The 25,297-nt window shown below is 46.9% G+C and overlaps 1 protein-coding gene across 1 annotated transcript in view; it reads right to left on the bottom strand.

Annotated features, from left to right (window-relative positions):
- The window catches only part of RALYL (RALY RNA binding protein-like), a gene marked incomplete at its 5' end in the record, with an annotated part of 90,130 nt that extends 68,518 nt beyond the window's left edge, over positions 1-21,612 (bottom strand). The window contains 2 exons of the mRNA XM_014528442.1: positions 1,635-1,682; positions 21,580-21,612. Coding sequence (XP_014383928.1) covers positions 1,635-1,682; positions 21,580-21,612 — 81 coding nt within the window. The remainder of the gene's footprint in view (positions 1-1,634; positions 1,683-21,579) is intronic.
- Between the last annotated feature and the right edge of the window lie 3,685 nt (positions 21,613-25,297).

Genomic DNA, 25,297 nt, shown 5'->3' on the forward strand with positions numbered 1-25,297 from the left:
TTACCCTTTTATTATATAGGATAGAGGCCTGGTGCATGGGTGGAGGCCAGCTGGTTTGCCCTGAAGGGTGTCCCGGATCAGGGTGGGGGTCCCGCCGGGGTGCCTGGCCAGCCTAGGTGAGGGGCTGATGGGTGTTTGCAGGCTGGTCAAGTCCCCCCCCAGTGGGGACCCTCATCCCATGTAGGTTTGGCCAGCCTGGGTGAGAGGCTGATGGCTGTTTTCAGGCTGGCCACACCCCCTTTAGGGTGGGGGGTCCCCACTGGGGTGCCTGGCCAGTCTGGGTGAGGGGCTTAGGGCTGTTTTCAGGCTGGCCAAGTCCCCTGGCATCGGAAGCTCCCAGCCTCTCCTTTTTGTCTTTTTTTTTTTTTTTAAATTCTGGGGTTTATTTATCTTCTATAATTGAAACTTTGTTTTCTTCAGTGGAGCTCAGAGCCAGCTGGGAAGCTTGGCTTCCTTCATCACTGGAACAACCAAGCCTTCTGCTCGCTTCAGCTCCGTGGCTGCTGGTTGCCATTTTGGTTGGGTTAATTTGCATATAGCAGCTCTGATTGGCTGGTGGGCGTGGCTTAAGGCATAGCAAAGGTATGGTCAATTTGCATGTTTGTCTTTTTATTAGATTAGATGCCAGACCATGAAAATGTAAATATCATCTAAGCTTAAATGTAATGGAAGTGGGATTGTAGGGCACATGGCCTAACCCTAACCCTAACCCTACAGCCAGCCTGACCATGCTTCTGGTTGACTCCAGATGGGAGCCAGAGGGATTCAGGAAAAGCACACCTATGGACGTGGATGAGGAAAGTGGGGAGTCCCAGAAGAGGGACACAGGGGAAAGAGCTCCCCACGAAGGACTCTGGGGCACGGTCCTCCACAGGCTCCAGCCACCATGCTAACCCACCCTTGGGAAGCACCCACTCGCTGGCTCCACGCCCTAAGTCAGGAGGAGAACCGACTGCTCAAACTATTTTGGAGAAGTCTTTTTTTGCAAAGAAATAAAACACATTAACTCTCAATATTTTCACCATTTTAAATCACAGTGTACTACGTAACTATTAGTTTTACTGTATTTCCTTGTACATTTATAGCCTAGAATAAGAGAGTTTTTAATGTTTTAACAAACATTTGTAAAGACCATGAAAAGTCTCGTTTTCCCACTGATTATTAGCATCACTGTGCACGGTCTCCTCTCCGGGCCCCCACACTGTGCCGAGTGAGTGTGTAGTGTACTTCACAGAATCAAACCAATCTAGGCTGTTCAATTGTCCTATGAAAGCAGGTGTCTAAGGTTGAAGTCATTTTCTGAGTTTATAAAGCTCTGTCTTAAAAAATTCAAAGTTAACAATAGACCCAGAGAATAACTTTGGTTGATTAAATCTCTAAAATATTATGCAAATATCAGACACCTAATATTAGGCTTAAGCACCTAAAAGTTCAAGTTGTACTTTATGTAATCCAGTAAGGACAATGAAAATAGGGAAAGCTGTTTAAATTGTATTTTGGGGGACTTAATATTTTCTTTTTCTTTTACTATAAAATATTTTAAACACATTAATCAAGAATAGCCATAAATGAAATGTACAAAATACTTAAAAGATAATTTAAATCAAAGGAAACAAGATGAAAAGTTTACATACCGATTGTAGAAATCATCTCTGTAGTAATCATAGTCGAAGACGTAACCACTAAGGGGAGAAACAAAAAAATTAGTTGACATTTATTTCACACATTGATTTTTGGTACTAATTTATGATGTTCTAGCAAGCAATTTAGTCGCTTTATAAATACTTATTTTTCAATGTAATTATGTGTCTGAAGAGTTTTGCAAGATAATGTTTCCTTGTCTATCACAGCGTGTCAGAGAACTGCCACATGTCTGACATGGTAGAAACTGATGTTGGTTGGAATGGAAGATGAGAGCAGGAAGCAAAATAAAATATTTCAATACTTGTAATTAAACATGATTGAAGCCCATTTTTTTTTCTAGACAAGATATAATATAGCTGTCTCTTCTTCCTAAGGTCTGTATAATGAGGCTAACCAATGAACAGAAGGAATCAAAATAGCACAAATGAAAGGGTTTAGGGGCCCATTCTCTCTAAGAATGGAAGTAGGAATGTGGTTTCCTCAGAAATTCAGCTTTTAAAATTCTAAACACTATGATTCAATACTTTTACATAGAGAAAAATTTTAAAATAGGTCACTTTGGCTGAATCATACCAACTACAACAATACTATTGGGTATTTAAATAGGAATTAAAAAGTACATTTTAGTGATAAGATGGTTATAACTAAGTACCTTAAAGGGATATATTATACACTTTGCCCCCATGCACTATAGTGTGGAGTTGATAAAGCGCTTTCTATGCAGTATTTTCTTTTAATCTTGTCCTCAAAACAACCCTGGCTGGATACTGTAATAGAAGAAACTAAAGCGCAAAGGACCTCAGTGACTTGCTCAAAATTTAAAAAATATTGAATTGATTTTGAGAGAGATAGAGAAAGAGAGAGAGAGAGAGAGAGAGAGAGAGAGAGAGAGACCGCTCTGTTGTTCCATTATTTATGCATCACTGGCTGATTCTTGTATGTGCCCTGACCAGGGATCCCCAACCTTGGTGTACCAGGACTACACGCTAACCAACTAAGCTACTCATCCAAGCAATTGCTCCAATGTTTACCACTAGGAAGTGACAGAGCCAACACTGGAGGAAAACACTCCAGAATCCAGGTCTTGAGCGCTGTGGTGACGCTGTGTGACCGCCCAAGCTGGGAGAAGTTTACTCTCACGCCAACCCTGTATCTGCTCTACAAGGAAGTGATTATTTTTAACATTTAGTCATTTATTTTGTCATAAAGCTTATTATTTTAGCCCATTTTATGTATGCAATTCAGCACCATTAGGTACATTCACAATGTTGTGCAAACATCAGCACTATCTACTTCCAGAGTTTTCATCTTCCCAGACATTCTGTAACGCACCCTCTCCCCCACAGCCCTGTAACCTCCATCCTACTTTCTGTCTTTTTGTGAATTTGCCTAGTCTAGGTTCGTCCTATAAGTGGAATTGTACCATATTGGTCCTTTTCATCTGGCTTGTTTCAGTTATCAAAACGTTTTCAAAGTTTATCCACGTTGTAGCACATAACAGAATTTCACTTCATTCCTTTTTATGACTGAATAATATAACAGTGTGTATATATCCTATATAATAAAGAGCTAATATGCTAATTAGACTGGACAATGGAACGACCTTCTGGAACAACCTTCCAGATGATCTTCCGGAATGACCAATGGGTGGGGCCTCAGAGCCTGGGTCATGAGGCTGCCGGGGCTGCGAGGGCTGGCTGAGCCCCTTGCATGAATTTTGTGCATTGGGCCTATCTATATATATAACCCTAATATGCAAATAGACTGAACGGCAGAACAACCGAACAACCGGTTGCTATGACATGCGCTGACCACCAGGGGGCATGCGCGGAACATGGCGGGTATCAGCAGCAGGCGGCCATCGGCCACAGTGAGATGGTGGAGCAGATGAGTGGGGGCACCAGACCAAGGCAGGGCACTGGTCGCTATAAATTCTTGGCTCCCGTCCACTGCTTGCACCTGCTGCCAGCGCCCGACACTGGCCCCAATCACTCGGCGCCATCAGTGGGTGTGAGTGGTGGCTGCCAGCCCCAATCACCCCTGAGGGCTTCTCCACTCCCCCCTACTCCTGAGGGGCAATCGGGGCAGCAGCTGCCACTCGCACCTGCTGATGGCGCCATCCCCACTTGCATCCACTGCTGGTGCTGGTCCCAATCACTCTACGCCATCACAGGTGCAAGCAGCGGGAGCGGGGTTGCTGGCAGACAGGGGACTGGGGGTCTCGGGGGGAGGGACCGGATAAGGGCGTGGAGATGTGCTGAGACCTGCCCCTGTGTCCACCGCAGCTTCACAGCCCACAGTTCCTTTCAAGGTGCATGAATTCGTGCACTGGGCCCCTAGTATATATATATCTATCTCACTTTTTGTTTAAAGTCATGCTACTTTTACTCTAATTCATCATGAATAATTATTGTTTTAGCTTATGTTTGAAGAATATGTTCATATTATAACTGGTAGTTTGTAACATTTGGCCAATGTCTCCCCATCTCTCCCCATCACCAGGCCCTGCTGGCATCATCTAGCCTCTTTTTCTGAGTGTTTTTTTTTTCCTGATTCCACATATAAGTGGTATTGTGTAGTACTAGTCTTTCTCTGTCTGACTTATTTCACTCAGTATATGCCCACAAGACCCACCCAAGCTGTCCTGTTGGCCGGATGTCCTTCTTCGTGGCTGGGCAACGTTCCATTGCATGGGCACCACATCTTCCTTAGACTGCCATCTGTGGACAGGCACTGAGAAATGCTAATTATGTTTTATTATCTTTTTTCCTGAGACTCAGACAGCAGAGCTTAACAGCAAGAAGAAATGATGACTCATGAACCAATTAATACATGTTCCTAATGTGGCTGACAGTGCTCATCCCATCCTTGCATCTTCAGCCTTTAGGAAGCACTTCAGAAATGGAACAGCCTCTGGGAATTTAAAAATGAGCAAGAAAAATAATCCGTTTTTATTGTTCTCAGTGGCTGCTGAAGCGATCTGTCCATCCTACTTGCTTTGTTTCACCCTGACTGCTAAAGTCATTCACAAAAGCAGGTGAGGCTGAGCATCAGGATGGTTTGACCTCCAACCCCACGTCTGCATCATGAACTCGATTTCGCCTGTCAAGTTGGTAATGAGATGAAATGTCAGGGCAATCATGATGAGCCTGCTTTTGTCTTGATGGTTTGAACTTTTAGCGGACACGTCAGGTTCAGCTCACTGGCTGTAAAATCGAGCTGGGTTTCCAAGGAGGAGGAAGAGATACAAGGAGATGAAGAGAGAACACCCTGGGTTAGTCTCATGCACTTTTCTTATGCTTTCTTGGGCCTTCCTGCCACCCTCCTCAATTTCTTTTTTTTTTTTTTTGGTCTTTTTTTCCTCCCTTGCAGATTGTATCTCTTTCATAAAAATCCCTTTTTCTTTCTGTGCAAACCTCTACTGGAAATTAGCTGTCAAAAATGGCATCTCCAGGAGTCACATTGAAGTTTCTAAGGTACATTTTGTATCCTTGAATTTTACTACCAGAAAGACACTTGTCTTTCACATTGAAAATATCCTCTTTGCCCTCCCCTGAGCCAGGAGGGCAGCTGCTACGCTTGGGGCTAATCTCTTTTGGCTTTTAAGGGAGGAATTTTTGCAAATTTCATTGCAGTAGTTTTTTATGACAACCTAGACCTTAGGCCACTGAAAACAAAGGGTAATAAGTCAGACTGTGCAGCACATTGTCCCGGAGGAAACTAAGTCCAGTAAATGTCAGCATTTCTGTCATTTGAGGGCAAAGCCAGTGGCAAGGAGCAGCGCTTGATTTTCTAGAAAAGTGGAATAAAAGTATATGTAACCCAAATGCTTTGTATTTTCATTTTAAAATCTGGGACACATTCATGACTTTTATTCTACTTTTCAATGTACCTTTAATCTATTTGCTCACATTTCTTTAAAATTTAATGAGAAATCAGAATTGGTAAAGTAATTGTTGAGAGTCATACAACACACACACACACACACACACACTTTCTTTTATTACTGAAGATTAAATGAGACCTAGTAATGGTCCTGGAATTTCATTTAAACTTTTTCATTTATAGAAGAAGAAATCACCACAACTCATTGGGTTTTGCAATATATGAGATCCATTTTCTCTAATCCCTTTGTGTTCATAAAGTCAGCTTAGTATGAGTAGACTAATACACAAAAGTATTCTTGGTATTTTCCATTATGAAACTTCATTAAAATATAATCTGAAGAATGTTAACAAACTTCTTAACACAAGGGGGGAGCACTTTAGTGACTTCTTAACAGACACCCTGTCAATAGTGACTATTACCAGAGCTTCTCAATGGCTGCACCGGGCTCTCTAAGAAAGTAAGTTGTATAATCAATTATTGAGTACTTATTGTAAGCACAATACTGAGAGTTGTCGATTGTTGGGGTCCAACCCCAGGGGGTCCAGGGGTCCCCAAGGTGTGGACGGAGTAGGCGAAGAAGGAAGGACTTGGAGGCTGCGTTCAGGTGATCATCATGGCGAGGTTCTCCCTCCAGGATCTCCAGCCAAGTTCTGTCGCCAGGTTCTGTCCAGGATCTTTTGCCATGTTCTCCCCCAGGTTCTCTCGCTAGGTTCTGTTTCTAGGTTCTGTGTTCTGTTGTCTTGTTACATCTGTATTTATACCAGTTGATTTTAATCCTATCAATTGCTATTCCAAAGATTAGGGCATTTCTTATCTCCATTCCAGGGAGTAAAGATTATGTAGCTTAAGCGTGATTGTTCATAGTTAAAGTGATTAACTACCCACCTGGCACTTAGTTAAGGGATTTTATTCCCTCCCTAACTTCAGGGAAAAATCCCTACCTGGGGAAACAACCTTTCTCAGAGAGGTGACCTTGGTTAAAACACATAGCGCTAAGGGGAGCAAACATATTAAGAACAGTATGCCATATACGCCAGGTCCCTTGAAACATATGCTGTGCAGATGTTTCTTCCCTGCAGCGACTGTGTCAAACAGCAAGGATGGACCGGCTCCCGGCAGTCGATAATATAGGCAGAACATGGCTTCTAATCTCAAGGAAAGTCATTCTAAGTGTAAGTGATCAGACAAATACACACGAGACCATAATTCAAAGCAGAATTTCATAAGTGCCAAAATAGAAATAAACACTACTAGGAGAGCTTGTAGGATGTGGTTGGTGGGACACAGGGATCAAAGATGTCATGAGAGAGAGGGACTGGGCCTGGTCCTTCTAGCTGGTCGGAATCAGCGGCGGAATCAGATGGAGAACGTGCTTCAGGAAGTTCATGGCTCTCTAGCACCCTCCTCTCAGTGCGCCTGCGGGAGTCCTGGGGCAGAAGTGATGACAGGCGCTCACTGCCTGAGTGCGGAGCTCCTTCTCCCCGGGTCGGACGTGTCCTCAGCGGCACCAAAGATCCTGCTCTAACCCGTCATAGAACTGGGCGTAGGCTTCCAACTTTCAGAGTACATACAGATAGTTGAACAGATTTGTAAACTTAGCCAAGAAATATGCAGACAACATCTGTCCATTTTCATATGTATAAATCTGTACATTTACTTTGGAGTGTGTGTGTAGTGGATACACACATGGATAGATTCAAAATTTAAAAACAGTGAGTTAAGTTATTTAGCCTAAACATTATTGACAAAATAGTGGATTTACTCCCAAGGACCTTTGGATTGGGGAGTGGGGTGGGGGGCTGGCAGCAGGAACCTAAAGGATTTATAAAATTCCAGGCTATTGTGGACTAGGACCTGGCAGCTTACGAAGATCAAGTGCCTAAGAAGTTCAAAAGATTAAACAACCCACCCGCCCCGGTCAGAGTCTGGTCTCTTACTTGCTGTGTCAAGTTTACTGCCTCACATTTGAAGGGAGGTGACTCTAATGGAAAGATGTGTGAAGGGTGAATTCTGGGAACAAGAGGGAAGGAGAAGGAAAAGAAGAAGAATTCTTTTTCTCTCTTCTGGCTGAGCTAGCGAGGGATTCTGGTTTTGGAAGCGTTGCCTGAACGGGGTGCACTTGTTATCTTTCCCCAATAGGCTCTCTTGGGAAGAATAGTTGCCCGTGGGATTCCCAGCTGTGTTTCATTTTCACTGCTGTCTTCTGGTTTAGAACGAATGAAAATAAATATCTAAATACAACACTCTCCGATTCATGATTACTTTCTAAAGCTGCCACGAGGATGAACATTTATTTTTATAGACATCTTGTCACCTTTGATGAGAGAACTGTAAGTATGACAGCAGGTGAACCAAGCACCCAGCACCTTGGAAGGCCTGGCCTGGAGATGCAGTCTTGCCTGGAGCAGGGACACCGGCTCCCAACAGGCATTCCTGGTTTCAAGTCTCTCCCAGACCCCCACCCACCACATACGCTGCTAAGGAATTAAAAGCATTCTTTTTACAAAGTGTCAAAATAAACAAAGAACCGCAACAGCACCTCTCCAGCTGCTCTGCATGACCTCCAGGTAACCTTGAGACTGCAAACTTCATTTCCCTCCAAAATGCAGGTGCTCCTTCCAACAGTCTTCAGCAGTGTGTCCCATTACTCCCCACTCAGTCAGCCCTTCCCAGCCCTGCACTCTGTGTGGCCCAGCGAGGCTCCTTGCTCTCAGAGAGAGACCCCCCTCTCCACAGCCTTTGCCTTAGCTGGACTGGTTGCTCAGCAGAAAGTTCGCTGTTGGGGCTCTGCTCAAGGTGTGCACCTGTCAACGTGTTGTATCTTCATTGTGTTGAATAGGCATCCATCCTTAAAGGCCTAACTCCTTGTCCTCAATTAAAAAGTTTGTTGAGTTGGACTAAATTCCACCTCCTGTGCTATTGTTTGTTTTTGTTACTTTGTTTTGCTGGTGTTATTATTTGATTGCTGTCTTTCTGAATTTGTATTGGACTCAATGCTTGTCAGCCCTCTTCTGTTCCTGTCACATAGCCAATCTATACAGATTTATTTCTGTTAGCCTTTTCCTTCACAGACCAACCTCTCCATCCCATTAATCACTCCTGTCTTCCTCCTTTGAACTTAATTTACTTTGTCTGAATTTCTCGATGCTGAAGTTTCCACAGTAAGATATTCCAGGAGGACTCATGGCAGAATCCTGCCGGGTACGACCATCTCTTGTTTTAACCAGATTTAGTCATCAGTGTGCAGGTGTCATTCTTGTCACGTCTGCAATCTTCTGGCTGAAGATGGTGTGGAATTGGTTGTGCATGTCTCTGCCTCACTAAGGGGAGCCTGGGAAGGCAGGTGTGTGCAGTCACCCAGGAGATACTTTTTGAACTGAATGGTACACATTTGTGAGACTTTCTCCCATAACATTTATTATTATTATTTTTTTGTAAGAAAACAACATATCTACACTAGAATGCTTAAACATCTGAATATTTAATTTAGAATTTTAGACCATTACAATGGCCATCTTGGGTTAGACTGTTCTGTTATTTTTATTTTTTAAAAATATGTTTTTATTGATTTTAGAGAGAAAGGGAGAGGGAGAAATAGAAACATCGATGAGAAACATCAATAGTCTGCCTCCTGTATGCCCCCTACTGGGGATCGAGCCTGCAACCTGGGCATGTGCCCTGACGGGGAGGGAATCCAACTGGCGCCTCCTGGTACATGGGATGGTGCCCAACCAACTGAGCCACACTGGCCAGGTCGTCCTGTCATTTTGAAATTGAATGTGGCCTGTAGGATCTAATGGTGAGTTCTGAATGTGGCCCAGTAACAATTTCACTGAAGAAACAATAAGATATCTAAAACCATGAAACATTAGGGGTTGATTTTTTATCTTAATATCTATCTTAGTTGGCATGCCAAAATATAGCTGCTCAAGGTATTTCCCTCCTTCCCCCGAGACACACACATAAGCTCTTAAAGTGTAAGTGATGCCCATCTTTTGCTGGTATTTGGCAGCGACCGGTTAAACTGTGATAACTGATTTGTTCTGCAGAATTAAGTGGGAAATCTTTTGAATCAAGACGTATTCTGTACTTTAAAATGTCATTAAAAGTGTGGAAAAGGTCACATTTTGAGACGGATGAAATAAAGATCAGTCATTCCTGGCTGGTGAACAGACTCTAATTGGGAAGTGAGGCTTTAAATCCTCTGCCAGCATTTTCGACGCAGATCTGAGGTTCACACGGCCTCTAAAAGTGAAAATAACTTTTGTGCACAGAATGACTGCCCTGGATCACTAAGATATTATTTAGACATTCATGGTGATTGTAATATGAAACTCCAAAGAGAGGATAAAGCGGAAGGGAGAGGGGCCCGCGGTGTGCGAGGGGACTCAGCAGGGTCCGGGCTGCCCCTCGTCCTCCCTGGGGGTGAAATGCAGATCTTACAGAGAGTGTGAACTTTAATGAAGGCAGTGAAAGTGACATTGGGGAGCCACTCTGATCCCCAGCAAAGCCATTTATAGCTGATGATGTGGGACAACGGAGAGAGAATCAACAAGGATAATAAAGTGAGACTACCTGCTGGATCAATTTTGAGAAATGGAATAGCTGGATCGCAGGGGATGCATACACGGTTAATTGTGGCAAATACGGCCACACCACCTGTCCATCAAAAGGAGACTGGTCAAAGGTGTGGAGTATTCATACTGGAGAATGTCATGCAGCTATCAAAACCGATGAGGAAGCACTTAGTAAGCTGGTGTGGGTGCCCCGTCATGTGCAGTGAGAAAATTGACACCCATTGGGTCCAGCTGACACAGAGCAGCACCCTGCCCTCCTGGCATCCTCACTCGCAGCCCCTCCTCTCTGTGCCTCAGGGGCTCCGGGGCACCCAGTGTGGGGCCCAGCACTGGGAAGAAACATTCTTTCTGCAGAGCTGGCCACAGAGGCATGGAGAGTTCTGGTTAGAGCAGACACCACACTGTCAGGAAACATTACCCTGTAGTCACACATGTTTATTGAGTGCCATCCTGAATTCAGCCCTACTCAAAAGTGAGGCCACCTCCTCAGGTTTGCTACCTCCATCCACTCAGACCTGGACCAGGGGCCACAGTGGCCTCCAAGCCCATCCTCTATTTCCATTTTCAATCCCCTCCCCTAACTCCTCTTCCCAACTCTTTCTAGACATCAGTCAGATCCACCAGGCAATCCCGGGGATGGGCCACAGGCTCTGAGCCGGCCCTGTGGACAGACTAAGGAGAGGATATGGGCTTCAAGAAGCAGGAGGAGACACAGCCAACCCTCCCTGTGCAGAGGCTTAAGGTGACTCAGTGGGAAGGAGGCTGTCCCCAGGACTAACCTGGGGTCATGAGCTGAGGATGAGGGCCTCATTGGGAAGAAGCCTGGGTCCCTGACTCTCTCCATCCAGGAACACTTGGTTTGGGGTGGGGGGTCATCCCTTCCTGTGTGCATGTGAGCAGGTCATCCCTTCCTGTGTGCGTGTGAGCAGGTCATCCCTACCTGTGTGTGTGTGAGCAGGTCATCCCTACCTGTGTGCATGTGAGCAGGTCATCCCTTCCTGTGTGCGTGTGAGCAGGTCATCCCTACCTGTGTGTGTGTGAGCAGGTCATCCCTACCTGTGTGCATGTGAGCAGGTCATCCCTTCCTGTGTGCGTGTGAGCAGGTCATCCCTACCTGTGTGTGTGTGAGCAGGTCATCCCTACCTGTGTGCATGTGAGCAGGTCATCCCTTCCTGTGTGCGTGTGAGCAGGTCATCCCTACCTGTGTGTGTGTGAGCAGGTCATCCCTACCTGTGTGCATGTGAGCAGGTCATCCCTTCCTGTGTGCGTGTGAGCAGGTCATCCCTACCTGTGTGTGTGTGAGCAGGTCATCCCTACCTGTGTGCATGTGAGCAGGTCATCCCTTCCTGTGTGCGTGTGAGCAGGTCATCCCTACCTGTGTGTGTGTGAGCAGGTCATCCCTACCTGTGTGCATGTGAGCAGGTCATCCCTTCCTGTGTGCGTGTGAGCAGGTCATCCCTACCTGTGTGTGTGTGAGCAGGTCATCCCTACCTGTGTGCATGTGAGCAGGTCATCCCTTCCTGTGTGCGTGTGAGCAGGTCATCCCTACCTGTGTGTGTGTGAGCAGGTCATCCCTACCTGTGTGCATGTGAGCAGGTCATCCCTTCCTGTGTGCGTGTGAGCAGGTCATCCCTACCTGTGTGTGTGTGAGCAGGTCATCCCTACCTGTGTGCATGTGAGCAGGTCATCCCTTCCTGTGTGCGTGTGAGCAGGTCATCCCTACCTGTGTGTGTGTGAGCAGGTCATCCCTACCTGTGTGTGTGTGAGCAGGTCATCCCTTCCTGTGTGCATGTGAGCAGGTCATCCCTTCTTGTGCGCGTGTGAGCAGGTCATCCCTTCCTGTGTGTGTGTGAGCAGGGCATCCCTTCCTGTGTGTGTGTGAGCAGGTCATTCCTTCCTGTGTGCGTGTGAGCAGGTCATCCCTTCCTGTGTGCGTGTGAGCAGGTCATCCCTTCCTGTGTGCGTGTGAGCAGGTCATCCCTTCCTGTGTGCGTGTGAGCAGGTCATCCCTTCCTGTGTGCGTGTGAGCAGGTCATCCCTTCCTGTGTGCGTGTGAGCAGGTCATCCCTTCCTGTGTGCGTGTGAGCAGGTCATCCCTTCCTGTGTGCGTGTGAGCAGGTCATCCCTTCCTGTGTGCGTGTGAGCAGGTCATCCCTTCCTGTGTGCGTGTGAGCAGGTCATCCCTTCCTGTGTGCGTGTGAGCAGGTCATCCCTTCCTGTGTGCGTGTGAGCAGGTCATCCCTTCCTGTGTGCGTGTGAGCAGGTCATCCCTTCCTGTGTGCGTGTGAGCAGGTCATCCCTTCCTGTGTGCGTGTGAGCAGGTCATCCCTTCCTGTGTGCGTGTGAGCAGGTCATCCCTTCCTGTGTGCGTGTGAGCAGGTCATCCCTTCCTGTGTGCGTGTGAGCAGGTCATCCCTTCCTGTGTGCGTGTGAGCAGGTCATCCCTTCCTGTGTGCGTGTGAGCAGGTCATCCCTTCCTGTGTGCGTGTGAGCAGGTCATCCCTTCCTGTGTGCGTGTGAGCAGGTCATCCCTTCCTGTGTGCGTGTGAGCAGGTCATCCCTTCCTGTGTGCGTGTGAGCAGGTCATCCCTTCCTGTGTGCGTGTGAGCAGGTCATCCCTTCCTGTGTGCGTGTGAGCAGGTCATCCCTTCCTGTGTGCGTGTGAGCAGGTCATCCCTTCCTGTGTGCGTGTGAGCAGGTCATCCCTTCCTGTGTGCGTGTGAGCAGGTCATCCCTTCCTGTGTGCGTGTGAGCAGGTCATCCCTTCCTGTGTGCGTGTGAGCAGGTCATCCCTTCCTGTGTGCGTGTGAGCAGGTCATCCCTTCCTGTGTGCGTGTGAGCAGGTCATCCCTTCCTGTGTGCGTGTGAGCAGGTCATCCCTTCCTGTGTGCGTGTGAGCAGGTCATCCCTTCCTGTGTGCGTGTGAGCAGGTCATCCCTTCCTGTGTGCGTGTGAGCAGGTCATCCCTTCCTGTGTGCGTGTGAGCAGGTCATCCCTTCCTGTGTGTGTGAGCAGGTCATCCCTTCCTGTGTGTGCATGAGCAGAGTGGCTGGAGAACACTGCTTTCCAGGCCTGCCCTCCGTGGCCTGAGGACATCTGCCCCCTGCCTGGCACCCGTCTGTGATGAGAGGGACACTCTGCACGGCTCCCTGAGGTCTGTTGTGGCCCAGGGGCCACTGGCGATCGAGGCCGAGCTGTGTTTCCTGTGGAGCCAGGGAGGCGTGCTGTCTGCCACCACAATGTCACCCCTGCCCTGGAGCCGCTGTGGCGTGTTCTGTGCAGGTCTGGAACTCTGAGATGGGCCCTGGGAGCTCCGTGCTCTCTGGGGCTTTAATGGCAAAGAGCCGACACACTTTAAGCAGGAAAGGAGAGCGGGCCAGAGGGGGTCTGACCAGGATCCAGTCCATGAAAACCCAGAAGAAGATGCCGTCAGGCCCCTGGGGTCAGTGCGCTGCAGTCACCGCCCGTGCTTGGCGGCTCTGAGCGAAACCTCACACGCGGTCACTGGACATGGGGCTTCCTGGAAAAAGAACAGGACAGGGAGCCCCTGGATCTGCAGGCCACGAGCAGATGCTGGTTCACCTTCAACGAGGGACACGGCCACTCGCAGACACATCAGAATCCCACCAACCCGGGATCGATGCAGAGCCTGTGAGAGCAATGCTCAGCACATCAGGGGAAGGCTGCTGGTTTCCGTGAACACATTCCCCTCCAGAGGCAGGAGCTGCTCCGAGCTGGGTGTGGAGGCCTAGATCGCAGGAGCTGGCGGGCTGGCGCCCTCAAACCACCGCGACAGCAGCAGCTGGGTGTGCAGGAGTCAGCTGGCCGCTCCGTGTTTCGCTCTCACATCGATGTTTCTCTCTCTCCCTTCCTCTCTAAAATCGGTAAAAATATTTAAAAATAAAATAATTAAGAGGTAAAAATTGCTGTGACTAAGAGTTTTTAGAGGGTGTCATTAGGTTATTTAGCCAATATTGTTTAAGTTACAATTTTAACACCATTTTACCTTAAATGCACACGGAGCCCGTGTGACATCAGACTTGCTATCGGTTGAATGGATTTAATGCCTCAATAGTGTTTTCTCTCTGACGAGATATCAAATGAGAGGTTGCTTTTTAAATACCTTAATGTTTAGGGACCATAGATGACACCCAGATCGGGGGAAGGTTGCTTGTGACAAGTGATGCCAAGGCTCCAAGTGAAGCCAGTACAGACGGTGGCATTTGGCGTAGGGGGCACTTTGTTACATGAATGCACGAAGTGCGAGTGCAAGCACTGGTAACACTTTTGAAATATCATCGGCTGCAAAGTCCCGCACCACTGCTTCCTTTCTGAGCAGAATGTCAATCAGTCTATTTAACACTCCTGTGCGTTTTCTTCCCTCCAGGAACGCCCGTCCTGCCTGCCCTGCCGCTGCATGACTTCCCTCTCCCCAGGGGAACGTTTCTCGGGAGAAATGAAAGTGGTTGTGGCCACAAGCAGCCCTGTGCGGCCGTGACATTCAGGAAGGACCAGGAAGGCTGTGCGAGGGCTCCTCTGTGTTTCATTAGGAGCAGCCGCCAGTGCCTGCTGCTGAGGCACCTCTGCCACAGACACACACAGGATAGGTCACCCGTTTCCTGGGTGCTGTGCGTGCCATCCGTGCGGGTGAAATGACCTTGAGGGCCCGGAGGAGGACACTGACAGGGCAGCAGGAAAAGCCTGGGCTGCCTTCCGCGGGTTCCGCAGCGCTGGGCCGGGGAGGGGGGGGGGCAGGCTGATACAATAAAATACAACTGTGGCATCGGAAGCGCCGTGCACTCGCCAGAGAAGCAGCTCGGGGCCTCGGAGAAATACCACGAGCGCAGTTGCTAAAGGAACCATTCATTCTGTGGTGGCGCTTGTCTGAGTCTGAAAAACGAGAAAATTGACTTTTAGAGGGAAATTGGCTTCATCCCCGCCTCCCTGCTGCCCTGGAGACCTAGAGGAAATGGAAGCCACACCATCAAAAGGTAGTCACTGGATCGGCCGCTGGCGACTCCGGGAGGTCCGGTGGGTGTGTCGGAAGCTTGGGGACAGTTTCTCGTTACTCTTCCCTTCGTTTTGACACTGAATTTTAGCACCTGCCACAGTCACCCCGACCCTTCTACCAGCAGCCTTGGGGCGTCCCTTTCCCCAGCGGGTGCTGGGGTGGTTCCTTATGATCTCAAAAGGGAAAAAAAAGAAAACTTCTGAGAGTCGCCTGGGAGGCTGAGGGCTTGATTTGTGTGGAGTTACGGTCCCGGGTTTCCAAAGTCCAGTCGCAGACTTGGCTGGGGCTTCAGTGGAGCTGGAGGCAAAGCCAGTGTCCAGAGTTGCCTCCCACTGTGCGTGGGGTCTGCCAGGCCGTGGGCACGTGGGGGCAGGGAGCCCAGGAGTGCTCCCTGCAGCGAAAGTCCCGGCCAGCCAAGAGGAACAGGAGCCCGAGCACGAGGGCGACAATGTCTCAAATCCCAGTGAGCACGCAGTGGCCACGCCCCGCCTGGCCCATGGCCTCTGTTCCCGGTGTGACTGACAGCAAGCATCTTCACCGTCCCCCGTCCCCCCAACGACACAGGGCACGCGCCCATCTCCCCCTCCCAGCCTGGTCCCCGCAGCGACATGTGGGGAATGGACTGAGCTCCCTGAGGGATGGGAAGCTGTGGCCTCCTGGCTGCGCTGCCCAAACGACATGCCTGCAACGTGTGGCCTCCCCGCAGCTGCTTTTCCGTCAGGAATAACTAGGTTAAGGACAAGGGTGTGTTCCCACCTCGCTCAGTGGGGAGCCCTCACTCACTGACTCTGATCCCCTAAAGAAATGGCATTCCCATCAGGCATTTTCTTTCTGTTCTTCCTGTTTTTTACAGATCCTATTTTTTGACAAAGGAAACTGCATATATTTAAGACACACAACGTGGTGTTTTCGAATACGTACAGATTGTGAAATGACTTCCACAACCAAGCTAATGAACCTATCCATCACCTCACATCGTTCCGCTTTCTGGGTGAGAACATTTAAGATCCACTTCTTTAAAAAGCAAGTTTCAAGTATACAACACAGTGCTATTACCGAGTCACCATTAACGGCAGTTCCCAGAACTCATGCGCCCACATCGCTGGTGGCCACTGCTCTCTCCCCAACAACCACCCTCCCTGCCCCCCCCTCCTCTGCTTCCCCAGGCTCTGAGCCCAGCTAGTCCAGCTCCACCTCGTGAGCCATGCAGCCTAGCCTTTCTGTCTGATGTTTCATTTACTATAATGTCCTCCAGGCTCACCCATGGCAGCCCAAACTGCGGATTTCCTTCCATCACAGATGAGGGTGTCCGCGGCCTTGGGGGGACTGAGCAGGAGAGCGGGCTCAGCTGGCCAGGGCCCCTCACTCCCGGAGCCAGCACCTCAGCGAGATCAGGTAATAACTGGGCTTTATGTCCTGAGTGTGTGTTTAAATGCCTCTCAGTCAAGCCGGGAAAAGAATATATTCTGAGCTGTATCCATATAATTTTTAAATAGCCTGAGTTACTTAAATTATTCTACATCAGTGAAAAAGTCTGAAAAGGGTGTTTGCCCATGCAATAAATAATCATTCGTACAATCAAGCTACTCATGCAGAAATTCATCTGCCGAACAACTGGTGTGAATCAAAGTTTCAGTTCCAAAATGCAATCAATTCATATGCAAAGTCTTCCCTTTAAAACAGCGGTTCTCAACCTGTGGGTCGCGACTCCTTTGGTGGTCGAACCACCCTTTCATAGGGGTTGCCTAAGACCATCCTGCATATCAGATATTTACATTACGAGTCATAACAGTAGCAACATTACAGTTATGAAGTAGCAACGAAAATAATTTTATAGTTGGGGGTCACCACAACATGAGGAACTGTATTTAAAGGGCCAGAAGGTTGAGAACCACTGCTTTAAAAGGTCAGCTTCACGCTGACGAGGTGAGGAGAACTAATTCCCTGGAGGTTTCACTTAGTGCCTTGAGTATGTTGTTAAAACCTCTCAGTGTGTGGGAAGTGTGACTCTCACCCGAGGACTCACACGCTGCCCCAACGGGCACTTTGACATCGTCCTCTCCAACGGCCAGGAACAGCAGGCCCTTCTCCCCTCCTCTGTGCTGTCCATTAAGAAGCTGGGAAACCGTTTTCCAGGCAAAACTGGCCTTAAACTAAGATTCTGATTTTAGAGTCTTAACTGGATCGACCACTCAGTCCTTATTCTTTTCCAAGTGCAGACTCGATGCTGCTCTTCTCCCGGCTCACTTCCCAAGTCAGAGTCTACCTGCTGCCACAAAGGGAAGCCCTTGCCAGGGCGTTCTCGGCATTGCTTCCAGGTGTAACGCTGGGAGGACGCGCAGCACAGTGTGCTGACTGACGGGTCCACTGGCGCAGGCCTGAGCTCTGCGCTGAAGGTCAAGGCAGCGCAGCTGGGACTTTTATTGTCAGGTGAGAGGGGAAAGCATTTTAATTTGTGAATCTAATTAAAATTATTTTATTTATAGAAAAGTATTTTATATTATATATAATAAATTATACACGTAATGCATATTACATATAAATCATGCATTTATATGAGATATATTTATAATAATTTGAAAAATGAAACATTGTTATTAATATTTAATAAAATCACTTATTAAGTATTTAAATTATATTGTTTAATAATTTAACATCTAAGGTTTAGTGCAGCCCCGACCTGAGGTCTGGGACGACGCCAGAGTGAGTTTCGTGCGCGTGAGCGCAGGCAGCCTGCTCACAGGCCCTTGCAGACCCCGAGGCACACCTTCCGGTCTCTACCTCCTGGCCTCCCGTGCTGAGCCCAGACAGGTCTCCATCAATGTGTTCCCCCCCATGTGCCTCAAAGCAGGGAGCGGCTGTGCAAAGTTAGGTTCCACAGGTTTTCCCGAAGCGATCCCGAGACCATGAATGTCTGTGAGGACAACCTGCGTGCGGGCAGTAAGGGGAGGATGGGGAGGATGCAGGCTTGGTGCAGACAGGGTTTTGAGGCCTGGTGGGACCAGAATTGCCAGGTAGCCATGGAAACCACCGTATGCATTGACCCACCCTGGGAAACAGCATCAGACTGTCAAATGAGCCTTCAGGCTTCGTGCTAGGCTAACGTTTACTGTTTATTTTCCTTTCTTTTTTTGTTTTGTTAATCCTCACCTGAGGATATTTTTTTTCTATTTATTTTTAGAGAGAGTGGAAGGGAGGGGGAGAGAGAGAGATACATCAATGTGAGAGAGACACATTGATTGGTTGCCTCCCGCAAGGGCCCTGACTGGGGCCAGGGATCGAGCCTGAAACTGAGGTACGTGCCTTTGACTGGATTAAAACCTGGTACCATTCAGTCCTCAGGCTGATGCTCTATCCATGAAGCCAAACCAGCAGGGCTATTTTTTATTTTCCTAATGACATTATTTATTCATCACTGACTTGTGAATGTAAAAGTTCTTATATCAGCCTAGAGTTGAAGGTCTGAGATCACCGATTTCCTTTCATAATTCCCTGAGCTTTTCTATAAGCAAATATTTCCTTGTGTTGTAACTGTTTATGACAAAATTTTCCATGGGTACGTTCTGATTGATTTTATGTTGTGTCATTTAAAAATGCTATTTCATGCCTGGCCAGTGTGCTCAGTGGGTGAGCATCAACCTATGAACCAGGAGGTCATGGCTCGATTCCTGGTCAGGGCACAAGCCCGGGTTGCAGGCTCGATCCCCAGTAGGGGGTGTGCAGGAGGCAGCCGATGGATGTTTCTCTCTCAGCGATGTTTCTATCTCTCTTCCTCTCCCTTTCTCTCTGAAATTAATAAAAATCTATTTTAAAAAATAAAAATGCTATTTCATAATTTCTGCAGCACATTCATCTGAGGAGAAAATTTGTTCCCATATTTACATTAAGAAGAGATGCGCATCAAAATGTATCAACATTTCTTTTTATCTAAGGAATTTAAATGACAATTATTAATGTTCATCATTGAAATATGAAACGGAATATATGTGCTCATGTTTGATAGCTTATTTCATTCACAAGTTTTATTTTTCTCTGCTTTATAAAAACTTCGTTGATTTCCACATGTAGCTCCAAGCATGGCCTGCAGAAGGCGCTCACTCTCTGACTCTCTGGCACAACATGAACGCGCCTGTAGGGCTGCAAGGAGAGCTGACATTCCGACAGTCCCTACGCACCATGGATGGAGCTAAATGCATGATGCAAATGTTCTTATTGATTCTCTATTTCACAAATAAGGACCTGAAGCTTGGGGTTGAAATAACTGCCTAAACTAATAGAGCTTGTCTGTAAGGGTCAGAGGCAAGGAGGTGGAAGCAGTTTCTAAATGTACATAGTAGCACCTTTTTAAGACACTGGCAGGCAGTGGGCGGGAGTATGCAATATTTAACACTGCGTTATTCACTAAGATGAGTTTTCATTCAACACAGAATTAAAGTGAATGTCCATGAGGTGTGCAGGGTCCAATGTTATATAGTCATGTGCCCATGATCTCATGGACCACACACCATGCTCTTATTCCCTTTGGCAAGCAACTGAGATAAAAGTCACTACTTTGAATATATGTTTCTTGCAGTAGATTACCTGTTGCCTGGTAGGCTCGTGTGTGCCTCATAGTCACCATTACCCTGCTCTCTCACTGAAAAGGGTTAGGAAAGATTCGTACATACTTTTGGACAATTTTATTTAAAATCATTTCCTTGGAGGAGAATGGAGAAATTTCACTATGACATAAAATGTCCAGTCAGCAGAACCATTTGGGTATATGTTTCAACCCACTTTACTTCTAAGTCATATCTAAGTCATACCTAAGTCATGTCTAAATCATACTTAAGTCATGCCTGTCACACCTAAGTCATACCTAAGTCATATCTCAATTGTTTCTGTCACATCTAAGTCATACTTAATTCATACCTAAGTCATATATGTCATGCCTAATTCATATCTAAATCTTACTTAAGTAATTTTAAGTCATATCTAAGTCATACTTAAGTCATGTCTAAGTCATACATAAGTCATATCTAAGTCATGTCATCATCTGCTATGTCAGTTTTCCCATGTTGAGTATTTGCTGAGTTATAAATCATTCTTCTTTGGAAACTTTTTCTCAGGGCTCTACTACTGAGTTCTAAACTCTGAATAAGTTTAGAACAAAGATTATGGAGGGTGTGCAATAAAAAATGACTTCCATCTCAGCGCAGTGGGAGGACGGAACGCCGCTGAGAAAGTGCACTAAGTGAGGCGTGAAGAAAAGCTGTTTCACCCTGTTGACGCGAGGGCAGGACACACATGCATTCCGAATGAAAGGCTTCTCTCAGCTTAGAGATGCCTAACAACAGCAGCGGGTGACCAATGAGGGCAGGAAGCGCGCTCTAGTGATTTTTTTGGACCAGATCACCTCGACCTTCCATTTTTCATGAAGTCCTCCAATAAATCACCTGCTTCTTTCTATTCCCCTGCCTCCCAAGCAATGATTTTGACTACTGTGATTCAAGCGACTTTCTGAGATGCTTTTATGAGGAGTAGAAGGGGAGGGAACCATGGTGCTCAAGGAGTAACAGAAATATTCAAAGGCCACGAACAAAGACATAAAAGAAAATGGATGTGGTCACTCAGAATCTAGCCCCATCTGTGTTCTGGTTACTGAGCCCAGATGTGATTGTGTTTTCATCAAATGCCGCACAACCTCCTCAGAGTGAGACACCACCTCTTCCAACTCCTCTGCGACTCGACAGCATTGACATAATGCTGAGCATGCAGAAGTGCTCACCTTTGACTATTAGAATGTCCTAAAGTGACTAGTACATTAATAATCCTTTAATATATTAGTCAAGGGATTACTGGACAGATCCGTTAAAAACAATTAGTTCGAAATGCCCGAAGATCATCTATGTGTTCTTGCCTACAATATACGATCATTGGACCATGTATCTTGACTCAGGACGATACCACCAGCTCTGTGTTCAGGGAGCCAGTCAGTGTGAATGGAGTGGAGAAATAAAAGTGAAATGAGAAAAAAAGAGAAAAGACAGAGATTTTTGAGATAGAGTTAGCGAAATTGGCAAAAGAAACACTAAGCAGAGAAGACTGAAAGAAAACAGCAAAGGTGGGTGGACAGGAAACAGTGACGCTGTAGTTCAGAGGAAAGGTTAGAACCTGACTGAGCATGTTTACATGATGAGAATAGAGATGATTAGTCTACCCTGTGCTCATTGGGATAGAGTGTTTCACAGACGTTTGTCAGCAGAATTTCTGAGGTCACAGAACAGCCTAGGGTGCATTTTATGTAAGTCTTTATAAAATGGAGGTATTGATGCCACTGAAGAAATGATGGACCCAGAGATGTGGTAAGACTCTGAATATGGAATTAAATGACTGAAACACAATCTCAGCAAACCTTGGTAACTTGAATTAAAAATTGATTAAAGAATTGAGATTTAAAATACATAGACATATACTCACCCAACAGATAGGAAAGGCTCCTTTGACTCAAGTCTGTGAAAAAAATATAAAAAGTTTATTTTAACATAATGATATGTTATACAATTAAATTGCTTTTGTATAAACCTGACCAAATTATTATCCTTGTTGGGGTGAAAATGCACAACTTAGCACCAGTGTAAAGGCTATAAATAATATATTAACCCCTAATCGGGACTAGTTCAAATTCTAGCTGGATTAATGGGGAGGCTAAAAAAATGAGACAACCCTGGTATGGGATGTAGCATTGAACTGATACATTAGGATAACATTGTTACTTTAATTCTGATTTGCACTCTCTATATCTACTTATTTTCTGTCTCCCCCCCCTCCCCCCAGTAATTTGTTTGTAGAAGTTCCTACATCTGTCTGTGATTGTTGGAGCAGTAAAATTTAGAATGTATTTGGTTATATATTAATTGAATAATTTATTTCCAGTAAATCTTCCAGCATGAAGATCTAAGCATCATGGTGCCCTGGTCACTTCGACACCACCACCCTGGAGTCAGGACACAGGTGAGGTCTTCCTGCTCCTTGTGTCCCGGGGAACAGGTGCTTGTAGCTCCTCACATGTTAATGGGGAAGCGAATTCTGAAGCCTCTGCTTTGTTGTGGCATCTGGAACAACCCATATGAAAACATTTGGGGCGGAGGGATTGAGCAAAATAGAAAGAAAAAAGAGAAAGAACTCCTGGGGGGGAGGGCGGAGGGGGAGGTGGAAGAAGGTAGAGGGAGGATAAACGGTGATGGAAGAACATAAAGGGAAAAAAGAAATATAAGGAGGCAAATATAAAAAATAATTAAAATAAAATTAGTAAACCACAAAACAACAACAACAAAACCCCACATTGTGGCCCGTACTTCTCTCATTGTAGCAGAGGCTAGGACTGCGTCCAGTGACTGTGCTTCTCTCTTACATTAACTCTATATTCTTTGCAAAAGGTCAGCAAGCTCAACGCTTCCTTATTAACAACCAAGGAGACCGGCTGGTAGGTGTGCATTGGCCACTTTGTTTCCATATAAGTTTCTTATCATATAACTAGAGGCCCGATGCATGAAATTCGTGCAAGGTAGACCCTTGAGTCCCCGGCTGCCGGGGCCCTCACAGTCTCGGCTGCAAGGCCCCGCCACTTGCCTACACCCACCTTGGCCTGGCGTGGCCTGTGTCAGCCACCACACCCCCCCAGTTCCCTGGTTCCGCAAAGCCCCCCAATCAATCGCCCTGCAAAGGGTGGCCTGGGCCTCCCTCTGTGAGGTGATCGTGGGGTGATGGCGGGTCCCCGGACCAGTGGCATTGCACCCGCCTTGGCTGGCCTGGCACCAGGGCCTGTCATAACGTGGTCGTCCGGATGGTCGTTCTGCTGTTTGGCTGTTTGGTCTATTTGCATATTATGCTTTTATTATTATAGGTTATAGGTTAAATGCAGGCAATTATTGAAGCCATTTTCATCTAAATCCTGGCACTTAAGATTTTTAGAAATATTTCTTGTTTTAAATTATTTTATTTACATGTATGTCACCCCTTTCTTGACAATTTTATTAACTGTAAGATGATGCCCAAAGATATGTTTAATGATTTTTTTTTTTTAGAGCAAGAGGGACAGAGAGAGAAACACTGATCTGTTGCCCCCTGTACACTCCCTGACCGGGGATCAAACCCACCACATTTTGGTGTCTGGGATGATGCACCAATCAACTGAGCCACGTGGCCAGGGCTTTCCATGTAGCTCTTTATCGCTTCTCTTACCAACCACTTTACTGCACGAAATTTGTCTACTTATTGCTCAGACATGTTCGGTTTAGCTATGCCTTGCTGTCTTTAGCATCCATTTCTATATGAGCACTGATTTTTCCTCCTTCCCCACTGCATGATCTCTTTAGCTTTCGAGTCTCTCTACCGCCTGCTAAAGCCGATCGGTGTCTTACAGGAACAGCCCTGTCTCTGTTCCTGTGACTTCTTATCTCCATCACTGTGACCGTCTCAGGACACAGTCCTGGTTAACAGGCTGAGAGGGCCGTGCAGACTGGTGAGAACATGAAGCTTGCCTCCGCCTGGACAAGAAGCTCCTGAGGCTCTGTGTGAGCCTCCCAATGGGTCTGGGGAGGGGGGGAGGGATGGGGAGGGCGCGGGGAGCTGGCTGGTGCTCTGGGAGCTGAGCAGAGAGGAAAGATGATGTCCACTGAGCACAAGTCCCAGGCGCCTGGACCCCCAAGCACTTTCAGTGGTGACATGAGCAGGAAGTCATGGTGGGGAGCCACCAGCCATCCTGCCTCAGGTCTCACCCTTCGAGTGGTGACCAGTGACCTCAGTGAGCCGTGCTGAGCCGCTAAACCACCTGCTCGGCCGCCCTCATCACACAGGGCCAATGCCCTGCCTGAGGGGTTCAGAGATTCTTACGCTTTCTCATGCATTACATAGCAAACACCGAGCCAGCCCAAGGGGGGCGGTGAAGAACACGAGGTTATGTACTTGGGGGTAGTCTGCAGGGTCCCCACAGAGCGGACTGGGGGGCCAGGGCGATGCCAAAGGCCGGCCGTCACTCTATGAGCAGAAACGCCTGGAATGTAGGAAAAACTCACTTCCATCATTTTAGTCTTGAAAAGTGAAAAGAGTAAGTGAAAGAAGGAAAGTACTGGAGAAACAGGCCCCTGAGGAAAACTGTTAATTGATTTAAACTTTGGAAACATGATTACATGGCAGAATATCCTGAGACAACTTCTCTGAGTTTTTTTTTTAATATATTTCTTTATTGATTTCAGAGAGGAAGGGAGAAGGAGAGAGAGATAGAAACATCAATGATGAGAGAGAATCATTGATCGGCTGCCTCCCACACTGCCCTCCCCCAACTGGGGATGGAGCCCGCAACCCAGGCATGTGCCCTTGGCCGGAATCGAACCTGGGACCCCCCCAGTCCACAGGCTGATGCTCTATCCACTGAGCCAAGCCAGCTAGGGCTTCTCTGAGTTTTTTATAAGGTAATTGTTTTGTGAAGAAAATAATTGATTTTACCTTTCCTGAGATTTACTTTTAACAGGAAATAGGTAGTGAATTCAATAATACTTCGTTCAGGATCCACTAGAACTATGAGTAGAATAAGATAAACTTCCAAAAAGTAGGCGCAGTAGAGAAGTAAAATAGAATGCAAAATTTAGATCAATATTGGGGGCTAAAGGATTTGTAACACTTTGTATTTTACAACAACGAAGAACTGAGCTGTATTTACTGAGGGCCCGGCATTATTCAAAATGCTTTATAAACGTTGATTTATTTCAGCAACATGATACCCTCTGAGGTGGAGCTCATGTGCAGATGAGGACAGTGATACCCAGACATGCTGCCTGTCTTGCCCACAGTCACAGAGCTAACTGGTGGTGGAGGCCGGGTTGAAGCTGGGCAGTCTGGCCCTGAAGGTCATGGGCTCCGTCCGGTGTGGTTCGCCCTGTCTCACCAGTTTGTTTTGTTTGTTTGCACATTGCTGATGGATTGCCCGCAAGTCCTCCCTTCATTCTTTCTTAATTCTCCTGAGAGGTCTTAACTGATTTCCAATGTTGTCCACATTCCAGATGTTCCCAAACACCCCTCTCTGGCATCACCCCATTTCCGATGAGTGGCTACGTCTGCCCAGCATGCACCTTCAACTGTAGGTGCCTTTAATGCAACATGGCCCAGATTCGATTCCTTGCTTTCCTCCCTCCCTCCC

Source organism: Myotis brandtii, unplaced genomic scaffold, assembly GCF_000412655.1.
Source record: "Myotis brandtii unplaced genomic scaffold, ASM41265v1 scaffold634, whole genome shotgun sequence".
NCBI lineage: Eukaryota > Metazoa > Chordata > Mammalia > Chiroptera > Vespertilionidae > Myotis > Myotis brandtii.